We start from the raw sequence: 12,877 nt of genomic DNA on the forward strand, positions 1-12,877 counted from the left end.
TTTTGGATTTCATTATAGCCTTATAAACTTAAATCCATGCCACAGCACAGGCATTTCATAGAACTGGCCGTGGCCTGAACAAATTACATACCATTTGTGGTTATCACGTTTTGCTTTCTTTACAAAAGTGGGATACCAGCTTCCTAGGCTTACAGATGTACCTGATACTGCACCCTTAAACAACATTCTTAAAATAAATATAGTGAAATTACTTTGTGTGTCAGGTAAGTCTTAGAAAGCTCCTCCTGTCTATGCTTCTTTCCCTCAGCAAATCACTACATATTACATTTCTTTCTGGGAATGAGCATACCATTCACATGAAATTTTAGGCTTCAAGATGATCATGAAACTCTACTTTTAAGAAAATAATACATTATTGCAGAAAAATCTAAGGCAGCAAGTCCTTAAAATCAGGAGCAATATGTGTTCAGTATCTCTTGATGGCTATCAGATGAAAAACTATGTGAAGAATGCAGTTGGCAGCTGCTGGTTTCAGTCTAAACCAGGTTCCCAGTATTGTTTGTCCCTGAGATTACTGTCTTGAAACAAGAGCATTTTATTTAAGTTCTCTTCCCTCCAAGAAATAAATTACTCTTTTGTCTTGTACCCCACTGTTGTTAAACAGGTACCTTAAACAGTTAAACACATAGGAAGACATTTCTTAGAGATTTGCATTGTTGGCTGGCTTTGTTTTGTTTTGGTTAGAATTTTTTCTGTTGTTTTTCAGATGTTATGGGTTATATACATAAAGATTCTTTTCATTATTTTTACATTTAGTCCTCAGGAAACATTAGAATTGTTCCAGTTTACTGATTCCTCAAATAATATTGTTTGAAGATGGAAATTGTGTCCTTTTAAAGTTGTCAACAAACATTGCATGGTATGGTTATGTATAGAGACAACGTAGGGCTGCCTTCTAGAGGCTGTTTGTCTCAAGTTCTTAGGAACATTGGTCAAAAAATCCAACTCTTGATTGAGTAGGAGAGTCCTAGTGATATGTATACAAACTTGCAGCTTCTGTCTTTCGTCAGCACCACTTATTTGTTTGTAGCATTGAGAAATCTCTGTGGAGTTTGTTGTCCCATTAGAAGCTTGCAAGGTTGTGCTGTATCTCCATTAAATACTTGGAGTATCTTTCTTGGAGCAGTTCAGGTCTCTTCGTCCTGCAAGGACATGAATTGTTTGCATGGGGTTTTTGTAATTGCGGTAGTAAAAATGCTGGAGCCCCATCTAGTGCATATGAACAGTTAACCCTGCTAGAGAAGTTAGAAAATGTGTCAGAACAGAGAGGATGGATGGCAATCCCATTAGTGGGTAAATATTAGCCTTTGTTTGAAAGAACTTGCATTACTACATCAGTAATAGGTTGGATGAGTGAAATGTAGCAGGGATAAAGCGCAGTTTATTTGGGGAAGGTGATTCCATAAAGGTTAATCTTTTTGTTCCTCAAAGAGACCTCATATATGGAAGATTTATCTGTGTTAGACCCCAAGTATGAGCAGTTGAATTGAAGGCAAACTACAGTCTGACAATTCACAGTGAGACCAGGACACGTTTAGCACATTTAGGTTAGATAAATTGTATTAAATCCAAGCACATTTGACCGTGCTCTGCAGCTTGTTTCCAGGAAAAAGCTGTTAGTAAACAGAAAGACTGGAACATTCAGGTTTGATTATGCAATTTAGGATTTTGAGAAAAGTTCTCAGTCCCTGGAAAATCAGCAAGACTGTTTACACTTATTTCATTTGCATGAGCTTTCACCCTTGGATTTCAAGATTAATTTGCCTCAGAGAGCTAGGATTTGCTGTCTCTGTGAACTTCGCTGCAAATGTTTGGGAGGACATCCTCTTAGAAGACTGGTGTTGTAAATAAAATGGGCTGGACAGTAGTCTCACTTCTCCACCGAAGAAAACAGAAGTTGCCTTTGAGATTCTGCCAGAACCCATCTAAAATAATTGTGGTGCACTTTATGAGCTTCTTGAAAGGAGGGGAAATACTGGGTTTAGTCAATGTGCCTTTTACAAAATAAATATTTATCTAGGAAAAAGAGCATTTTCCCTCTAAACAATTCCCCTTGACTGGTTTAAGTAATTTTCTTTCAATTATTATGTACATACTCAAGAATTACAAGATTTTGTAAAAGAAAAAAAATCTGAAATATTACCATTATGTTAGGAAATTCAATGCATCAGTATTTCTAACATACAAAGCTACACCTAGATGAAATTCAGGCTTTAGTAGTATTTTTTATAATTATGCACCTAAATTTGAGTATAAAATGAAAATATTTGGGTTTTTAATGAACATGCCATGCCAGCATGTGTTAAATGCTTTATTCAATGAAATAAATTTGTAGGGCTAATGACCTACATTCATGTTCACAGTTTAAGTCTTATCTTGACAAAAATATGATCAGAAATGGGTCTAACGTTGTGTTTTGCAATGCCCAAAGATTTGTAGAAGGACTGTGACTATTACAAGGTGACTGGTTATAATGTCACCAGAAGCTTTCTTAATGTAATATGAATTAGAAGAAATTCTTCCCTGTCTTCTGGATTTAGGTAACATCCATGTCTCTCTAAAGCTTTAAATACTCTAAGCACAGTTGTGCTGTGTCTTCCAAAGAACATCTTTTCAGCTTTTTCACTGAAATACACTGGTAGCATTACTTAATTAGAAATATTTGTCAAGTAGTATTGGCCTTGAGGTCAAAATCAGTATAACTGCTAGTTATGGGAACCACACAATAATCCATGCTTCCATATGCAGGTTGTAGGACCCGGCCAAGCATCACAAGCACATTGCAGGAGATGCTTTATATCCAACACAAGTGAATGTCTTTATCTCATCAGGCTGTAGTAGGCTGCTTCTATGCTGCTCTTTTTTAGTATTCACCACTTCATTCTCATAATGGATGTTTAGGAGCTTTATACCTAGATTCCATCCATCTCAGCTCTTGCTCCCTTCATTTCATCCTCTTCTCCATTAGAGTTTTCTGAAGTCTGGTTGTTTTAATGGTCAAGTTTACAGTGGTGTCCCACAAAGACTTCTATTTATTGATGCATATTTCTGAATCCTATTTATGGGTGAGCATTTTGCAGATGAGAGCTCCTTAAGTTGGATATGCTGCCAAATCAGCGTGTTGTATAATTGCACCTTTGCTAGCACAGCTGTGCTGTTGCCAGTTTGAATGCCTTGCTAGGTGGGAGACTTTCCTGTTGCCCTTTTGGAAAATACGTAATTTGTAGGCTGTGTAATTGGCAGAAATCAAAATTGTGGGTGATATTTCCAACAATTTGAGCTCAAATAAAGTCATAGATCTTTTAGTAATAAGCCCCGCATGAAAGCTTAAGGGACAACTTAAGACACGGCTGTTCAAGTGACTTGACTGTGACTTTGAAATGTATTTTCATTCATATATTGGAAAAATATTTTATTTTATTTCCCTATTGTCTTACCTGATCTGTTTTACAAGTGCAATAAATTTAGGTGTTTCTTTTCCACTTCTGTGGTTTGATTTGATTGTGATTGCACAACAGATAAACCTAGAAAAAGGCACCACTTTTACATGTTGAAGTTTCAGAGTAAAGCTCAGCTTGGGCAAAATTGAATTTTATCAGCCTAATCAGTCCTTTTGATGGTGGAAAAATTATTGTTAATATCCTAAAATAAAACAAAATGAAGCTTAGAAACCCAAAACTCTACCACTTGTATCAAATAAGGTAGTTGGAAACTAGTTTTGTGAAAAAAAATAAACTTCAAAGTGTGTAGAGGTAACACTGGGAGTTGAGTGTCCAAACTTCTAAACAGCAAAAGCTGTAAAATACTTCTGTGAATGTGCTCTGTTGTATCACAGCATGCAAGAGATCTTAGCATTCACTGGGCTCAGATGACAGAGCTGCTGCTGCTTAAGTAAATGTGCAAATTGTCTTTTAGGCTGCAGTGTTTCTAGGGAGATTTTTTGTTATTACAGGAATTCTGAAAAAATTAGGAAGATTCTAAAGGTAACTTCCAAGGTTTGCTGTCCTACACAAGTAGTTATAGTTGTCTTTAATATGTTATCTAAGAGCTGTTAGGGGGTATGAAACTGTAAGAATTTTGGGATCAATGTCATTGTCAGCATTTGAGAATTGGGTTTGGATGGTTTCTTTGATTCAGATTGATTGGCTTTGGATGCTATTTGCAATGAAATGTCTCTTTGTGGCTTATTACTCGAGAATTAGAAGGGGGAAAAGTTGTTTATTTTAAATGTGTAAATACAAATTTGAAATTTGCTATAGAATACCATCGAGGACAGTTTTATGCCTACATCATAGCTCATGTGCAACATTTCATGTCTTGTATTTTCATGCTTAGATATAGCAAATGGCTGCAGTTCAGGAGGATATCGTCCCCCTCCCAGAACAAAAGAAGTGATCATCAATGGACAGACAGTGAAACTAAAATATTGTTTTACTTGCAAGATTTTCCGCCCACCTCGTGCCTCACATTGCAGCCTTTGTGATAACTGCGTAGGTGAGTAACAAAAAGATCCAGCATATGTTCAGTTCAGGAGCTTATATCTTGTTATGAATACTTTCCATAGGAGACAGAAAAAAACCAGTTAGTGACAAGATTAGTCATGAGGTGACTTGCTCTGTTCATCTTCCTTTCCTACAAGATCTGTTAAATGTTAAGAGTTTTAGAGGAGATAGAGAAGGAGACTTGGCCTAGCAGATGTTGCTAGTCTGAGAAGACTTTCCAAACCTGCCCTAGTGACAAAGAACACACCCAACTCACAAGGCCACATGTAATGTGCAATGACCTTTCCAAGCTTTTTGGGAGTCTCAGAATTGTTTTTTTCACCCAACTAAATTGAGGACAAACTGCTTCTCCAGTTCATTAGTAACTAACTGCAAGGCACTGTTCAAATGGTTAGGGCTGTGTGACCAAAATACACACTGTAGGTGATTCTTATCTTTGAGCAGTGCTATGACTAGATGTACTTATGTCAGAATCCATAAGAAATTACTGGGCAAGCATGCTATTTTGAGAGTAAGTACATGTTGTCAGGACCTAAGCATATTTTATAATTATGGGGTTGGTTTTTTTCTCTCTGAATATCTTGTCCTTTTTCATTACTGTTTTCTGTGGAGGTCAGACAAGGTGATTAAGACATGCTTGGATTTAAAAGCAAACCAAAAAACCTCTACCAATCAAATCTGAGTGGTTTCCAGTTAATTAGATCACATTTGCAGTTTAGTGCAGTTGATTAGCACACTGTTGAGTCTGGATCTTATGCATTCAAGAAAATAATGTAGAAAGATGTCTCCAGCTGAGAAATGTAATTGCAGCATTCAGCAGTGATATTTTTAGATATAAAGCAGTCATTGGAAGAATTGGAGTTTTATGTTTAGATGATACTGGTTTAGGGAGAGCACTTACATCAGACTGAAAAGCTTATTAGCCTTTTGGCCCTATAGAATTGATTGGTATCTGTAGATGGTTCCTTCAGTAAATAAATTTTTCTAATGTGTTAAAATTTTGTAAGTGTTGCAAAAGCTATTGAGCTTGCTTTTATTGAGCAAGTGGGGATGTTTGTGAAATGCAGTTGGTGCATTTTTCAGAAAAATATTTTAGCAAATGTGTAACTTTAATACTACAGTGTTGTGATACTGCTCAGCAAACTGGATAATATGTAAATGCAGTTGTTGCCCAGTGTGAAAAGTTGAAAAGCTATTTTCTTTACCAAGAGAGCAAAACTAAGAGCAACTTCACCTGTACAACCTGAAGCTTATTTTAAAATAATGGTTTGGTTTTTTAATGCACTGGTATGAAGGATTTGCCAATACGTTATTCTGTAATCTGTGTCCTTTTCATACCACATCTGGAAAACCTATTCTGTAAAACAGTGAAGTAGGGATGGCAGGGAAACAAGTTACACAGTCTTCTGATCATGTCTGTGATGAAAAAACAGATGTGAATTATTATGAATGTTTATCAAAAAAGAGTGAGCAAATTACTTATATAACTGAGATTTTTTTTTCTGCTCATAGGATAGGTATGATCATTGTAATTTCCTCTTGCACATTTTTATATTTGGAGTTGTCTGTTTTAAAGTAATTGAATGAATTTGCAGTGGTTTTTCTCCTCGGTGTTTATAATGGGAATTACAATAAATCTACTTTTTCAGGGTGCACTGTGTAGTAGCTTTGTTTCCTGATTAGATACAGGTGTTTGTCATATAAATATTTGGGTGTACTGAATGCAAAAAGTGAGATCTACAAGTACCTGCAACTAATTTTCTATTAAAAATAGGCGTCAAGAAAATTGGATGGCTCATGCATCTGTGAAAATGTAACAATCTGAGAGTGCACACTTAATCAGGGTGTGTTATGCAGTTTGCCACCACTTCTAAGTTAGTGTTGTCTATATGATGATGCTTTTATTTAGTTTCTGAATAAATCTTTTAATAGCAATGAGTATTCTTGTGCCACTATTTGTTAGTACCTTACTGATTTAACTAAACCTATGCACAGGTAGTCCTACTTCACATGCATATGGATATTTAAGTAACTTATGCTATTTAAACATAGTATGTGATATTTAAGCAGCTCACTACTTGTATGACCATGCATTCCTTTTTACCACATACTTTCCAAAGATTTTGCTACAGTTACAAACCAGCTACAGAGACTCTGTGGTACAGGAATGGAGTCTGTCCTCAAACCAACACTGCTCAGAAAAAAACAGTGTACTACTTTTACCTAAAGGTGTCTTATGATACTTGGCAAATAAATGCAGTGTGAAAGAGAGGTTCTTTCACTCTGAGTTTTCTCTTAATGTTTTTTATTCTGTAAGGAATCTATGGCAGCATTTTAAATATGTAAGTACATACAAAAACTTACTCTTTACTTCTGTCTAATTGTTTAGTAAGTATATCTGTTACTTGACCTTGTTTGATTTTTGTTTCATCGCTTTTTTTTTACAAATGTCTATGTGGTATTTGTAGATTAAAATAACAACAAATAGCTTAAAATACGAAAAAAAAAAAAAGAAGAGAAGAGCTAATTTAAATTCTAGTCATGGTAATACTTCAGACTCCTTTCGCTCTACAGTATTTTCCTAGTAATGTCCAGAAAAATCTCTATTTTCATACAAATGTTGTTTGTTCCATTTATGTAATACCTTAAAAAAAATTGGTTGAATAAGTGTTCCCTGAAGCACATACCTTGGGTGTATTCCTGGTTTGCTTTCTTTACTGCCTCTGTGAATGTCAGTTGGAAGTTAGCCCCTCAAGGGTTTTGTGTACCATTATGTTGCTAAAGAATTACAAATGAGTTAAACATAATATGCATCTGAAAACAAGAGATAAAGACTTCAAAATAAAAGTAACCAAACCAGACATAAATTCTGAGGTAGTGACTGCTGTGTCTTGACAAGAGTTTTTGATGGCACTGTGTAATGCTAGAAAGAAGGCAGTAGTTGGACTTGCTTCTGAAATGACCTTATGGCGGCTCTTAAATTTATTTTTGGTCATTGGAACATCAACTGTGTAATATCCTTTTTTTTTGTTGGGTTTTAAGAAATAATTCTTGTTTTGTTTAATTCGATTTCTATGATAAAAGCTGAACAAGAAGCAGGTGGCTGTATCAAAACAATATGGGGAATTAATTTCCAAAGCACATGAAACACAGACAGCGTAAGACAGTGAGAATTACCAGTGTGTTCTGGGAACAAGCTTCTCCCTGTAGTTACTCCAGATGCCCCCATCTTCCTGGCTGAAGAACACCAATCACTTCAAAAGCAGGCTGAGAGGTGGCATTCTAACAGTTTGGCTTTTCTGACACAGACAATGTTTCTGAGAACAATTTTCTCAGGACTTTGTAGTCCTTTATAATCAATCTGTATGTCAGGACTTTGGTCTGCTTGGTTTTAATTCTATTCTGTACCACTCTTTCTTCATTACCTTATTATTTCCTTTCTTGTCATCACTTCCTTTTCATGGCCTTTGCTTATTTCCTTCCTTACATTTCCTGCAGAGAATAGAGTACAATTTTCACTTCATTTTGAACCTGTTAAACCTTGGCTTCAGTTGTCTTGAAATTACTCTGCTGAACAGTTAAAAGCACAAATTTGACTGCTGTCACCATTCTTTTCTTTTTTCTTTCTTCTCTTATGTATTTTTCCCAGTTTTTACAGGTGAGAAATGGCTTGGACTCTTTTTGTTTGGGTGCCCCAAAAAGGTAGAACAAGAAGCTGCCAAATGAAGTACACACGAGCACTCCCAGAAGTGATGTAATATTTATGATTGTGCCATTTTTAAAATTAGATGTACTTTGGAAATTCAGGGAGCATGGCATGTGTGTCAGGGTTTCTAAATCCTAAGCCAATGGACTGCAAAATGGACTGGTCAGTCTCTTTAAGAAAGAAAATTGTATTATAAGTTACTTAAGAGAGGTTGTGGCTTAGGCATTGGCCTGTGTATGAAAAAATGCAGAGATGATCAGAACATCTGACTGTGTAAATGATGTTGTAAACCTCAAGGTGTCAGAGTAAAAATTAAAGAGAGAGAAAATACCAGTTTAAAAAATTAGGAACCTAAGAAAATAAACACATATTTACATTCAGTGAAGTAACAATTTGCAGAATGGTTAAAAAACCCAAATTCCAATTAAAGACAGCAGTGGAAGTGTGTAAAAAAATGTGCTTTCCTGTAGAAAGGAGAAAAATTAATCTGTAAACTTTGTGGATGCTGTTACTTAGTAAGGACACTATGCTTTGTCTAGGGACAAATTTGGGCTTTTAAAATCCCTTCCTCCGCAGTTGGGTGTGTGTCAGGCAGTCGTGTGGGTATGCCAGGGTGTATGTACTAGAATGGGTCTGTAAAGAGAGATTGCCAAGCAGGGAGGTCCTTCACTGGGCACTCTTGGTACCTCCCAGAGAGCAGCCATTCTAAACTGCTGCTGCTGCCTTTGCAAATGTCACCATTAATGTGCATGCAGCCAAGGGAGTTTGTTAATTAGCCAATATTTATTATTGGTGAGTGCAGTGAAGTGATCTATGTCACAATACAGTTTAATTACTATGAGCTATCCTAGGGCAATGGCTGGATGTTTTCCTTGTAAATCAATTGCTATTTTTATTTTGAAAATTAAGCATGTGTATTTTCTTTTTGTGAATAGCAATAGTCTGTTAGTATTAAAGTTGATTAGCGTGCAAAAAGTTGTCATTGCAACTTGTTTTCTTAAAACCCCACCCAAACAGCATAGCTGTCTGGAACAGTTTAAACAGCCATGAAAGTGAAATACATGTTAAGTAGCCTTGTTGTTTGTTTTTCTGATTGACTTTTTGTTGTAGATACCCATGCACATTATTAACTTTTTTCATTAATAGAGGCCCATCTTTCCCGGTGTTACATTACTGTTTCAGTTTTTTCAGTTCACATCACCTTGTAGAGATTAGTCCAGAATGTAATTTGAAATCAACTTTTGGCATTTCCCAACATGAGGGTCAGAGGATGCTCTCTTTCTGTTTGGTTTTCATGGGGTGTTTTGATTTGGAATCAGTGTATGAAAGTGCTGAAGCTTGGTGATTTAAAGGATCCATTGTGCATTGTCTATAACAGATGTTCTAAAATAACATCAGGGTGCCTGTAAATGTAACTTGCAATTGCTCTTTTGTTATTCACTGCTTTTTTCATTTCAATTTCTACTCAGATTTCATTCCCCAAAAGTAACACCAAAAGTATTGTTGGGGGAATGACTGTCAGGCAGGTGAATGGTGTGTTAATTAAATTGATCCAAGTATTTGATTGCTGTTACCAGTTGATGGCAAATCCTATCAGTGGGGATGGTTTTTTAAATATTATTTTAAAAATCATTTTCTTAGGAGTGATGTTCAGTTGGTGAAACTGAACATCAGAGCTAAGGATAGTTTTTATGAGTATGCTATGATTATTGGACATAAATTTTATTGTTATATTATCAGATATTTTGAACTGACCGTAAAGGACTTAATGTAATGGTTATATTTGCTTTTGTGCCTGTGTGCATCACTTTCAGCAGTTGGGATTGGACTGCTGTATCTTAGAAGAAAATAGATACTTTTTGTAATAAAGCATATTTCTTATATGGATTTCTAAAAACCTCCTTTGTTTTCTTAAACATTTCAAGAGCAATCAAATTCTGAAGGTACTATTTGTTGTACAAAATGTCAAGTCAAGAAGGCTGAATGGATGTGATCATATCATGACATCACAGTCCTTCAAAAAGCTTTTATTGTCACCATTATAAATATGTGCAGATGTGTCAGTCTCTCTACATAATTACTCAGTGTGAGTTCTTGACAATGGACATTGTAGTCCTGTGTTGTACTTCTGCTAGTAGCAAAGTAATTTTGAGTAATCCTGGCCCAGTTGGTTGAGCTGTCGTGTGACTTTTTACTGATGCAGGATTTGCATAGTGGGCTCTTGACTCTTTCCAATCATGGGATACCATGTTTGCATGTTTTAAATAAAGATGGTAACGTTCAGGGAATGCCTTAGGTTTGTGCCTTTGTCCTACAATGCTTTACTTGCACAGGGTGGAAAAATTACCAAGTGAATTCTAACTTTTGCTCACTGGAATCTCCTAGTAACATGACCTAGATATTTTTGCACCTGTCGACTTCTTGTCTTTGAGTCCTACCTTCACATTGAGCTTTAGAAAATGTGTGCTGGTGTGCAGTGATCCAGTTCAGCAAAGAAAAAAGGAAACAGTTAATAAATACTGCAGACTGAAGGGACAAGCTGGCCTACAAATGTTCCATTTAAAAATGCTTTTGCGTTCCTTGTAAATTATTAGGCTTTCATTAAATGTTTTGAAAAGGGAAGGAAAGCATTTGGGTCATTTTGTGCATGGTTTCCTGGAGTGTCGTGAATGAAAAATGGAAGCAGAACATTTAAGTATTTAGGAGTCTACATGCTGTGCTGTGGAAAAGTAGAGATTTGACTCTTTGGTTCTGAGCAGCAAGGAGCGTGCTTTGGTGTGGCTTCTGAAGGAAACGCTGCATGTGTAAGGCCATTGCTTAGTAAAATGGGAAATGTTCTCAGTTTGGTTTTTATCTCAGATATCCAACAGTTAATGTTTCTTATGTAAGTTTTAAATGTAAATGTTTCAGGGAAGGTAAAAATTGGGGAATGTATGAAGTAGAGTGTTTTCCTGTCATCCAGTTAGCATAGATTATTAGGTGAGTGTTAATCAGACCACTTGGGTGAGTGTTAATGAGAACACTGAGTCCTGCTGACAGCTTGCTGCTTCCAAAGGGATTTGAATGTCCTCCTCTTTATTTCTTTTCTTCCTTTCCATGATTCTCTTGTTTGTGCCTGTTCACAGACCATTGGGTAACACAGCCATTGGTAAGTCAGTTTTTCCCACTCATCAGTGAGCAAAATAATTCCTTTTTTTTTCTTTCCTGATAGTCCAAGGAACTGACTTGATTCATCATCAGCTTAGAAAGAAGAAAGTGGGATGAAGTGTCAGCAAAGGCAGCATTTGACCCTCTCTTTCACTGCTACTATGGTTTTGGATTGGCTCAGTTATCCTGTGAAGCCTCATCCTTTGGGTTTAGTTATGAGGGTGCTGGCTATCCTCAGAAGTTATTATTTAAATTCAAAGATGCTGATCACTTGGGAAAGAGTAATGAAATACTCTTTGTTACTGTTACTGACAGTTCCTGAAATTTCTTACTTCTTTGGTTTTCTGTGACTTGTACAGCAGCATTTATAGTCTCCATTTACTCAGCTCTTTTCATTGATGCTTTACCTTATAAACTCTTCACACATTTTTTCAGTCTTTTTTTTATTTTCTTCAGGTTTTGATCTCAGACCCTGAAAAATTAATCAAAACTGGATTTCTCCTGCAGTTGTGCTAAGTGCTAACCTGTAGTAAGGTTGGTGTCACAGCTAGGCTGAATGAACACTTAGCTGCTTCTGAAGGTGTTATTTCATTCCTTCTCTGGCAGTGTGTTCTCAGTGCTTCACTTGGGCCCACTTTGGTATTTGTCTGATGAGGTGATCTGAGGAGATACTCAAAAGAAAATCTTACTTTTAGGTTCATCTGACTCTGTCACCCTGCTCCCTGCAGGGTAAAATGAGCGCCAGGCTTGGCCCAAGAATGGAGAGCCATGAACACACAGGCAAAAGACTTCACAGAACTGCTGAAATGGTAGAAAATGAGCCATCTGTTCTATCACTAGTTCTTGACTAGGTAGATACAAGACACAGCTGTAACATCAAGAAGGCAAATATCTTGCTGCTTCTGTTTGAACTGGAGTGTAGGAGGATGATATATCACAATGGTTCTATCCCATAGAGTGCTTCAGCTTTCTTCTTCCCTCATTACGAGTTCTAATACGCTTATATTAACGAGAGTTTATATTGCCAATATTTTAATTGCCTGTTTGCCTCAAGTATTTTTACATTGACCTTGCCACAAATGTTTGTTTGAATACAGTAGTATGTTAACTATCCAGAACTGCATTCATGACCTCTTAACAGTCTGTTCTTCACAAGAAATTGCATTTCTATTTGCTCTGCATTTTAAGTTTGTGAGGGTTGGAATTCCAGTTTTTCTCAGCATCAGTAGTTTTTCATTTCTCAGTTTGTCTTAATTTTGCTGCCAACATTGGCCAAGTAGAGATGCCAGAGCTTCCTTTACAAAATCATTGGTTGTTCAGTTTTCAGGCATCTGGAATGCTGGAGGTGAACCTTAAGACATCATGTTACTTCTTCATTAATACTTGCTATTGGGTTGTGTGTTTTTCTAAGGAAGAAGAAACAGCTCCAGATTTAATAGATTTTATATTTCTTAACAGCATCAGAGGTTTCTGCTTAGCATTTGCCTCTTCATTTTGCCAG

General features: G+C 36.4%; 1 protein-coding gene across 2 annotated transcripts in view; it reads left to right on the plus strand.

Annotated features, from left to right (window-relative positions):
• The window catches only part of ZDHHC14 (zDHHC palmitoyltransferase 14), a 94,091-nt gene that overhangs the window by 57,312 nt on the left and 23,902 nt on the right, over positions 1 to 12,877 (plus strand). For both annotated transcript variants that reach the window (XM_084203611.1, XM_084203612.1), the window contains exon 3: positions 4,357 to 4,515. In XM_084203611.1, coding sequence (XP_084059737.1) covers positions 4,357 to 4,515 — 159 coding nt within the window. The remainder of the gene's footprint in view (positions 1 to 4,356; positions 4,516 to 12,877) is intronic.

This window comes from Fringilla coelebs (genome assembly GCF_963513975.1).
Source record: "Fringilla coelebs genome assembly, chromosome: 3".
NCBI classification, from domain to species: domain Eukaryota; kingdom Metazoa; phylum Chordata; class Aves; order Passeriformes; family Fringillidae; genus Fringilla; species Fringilla coelebs.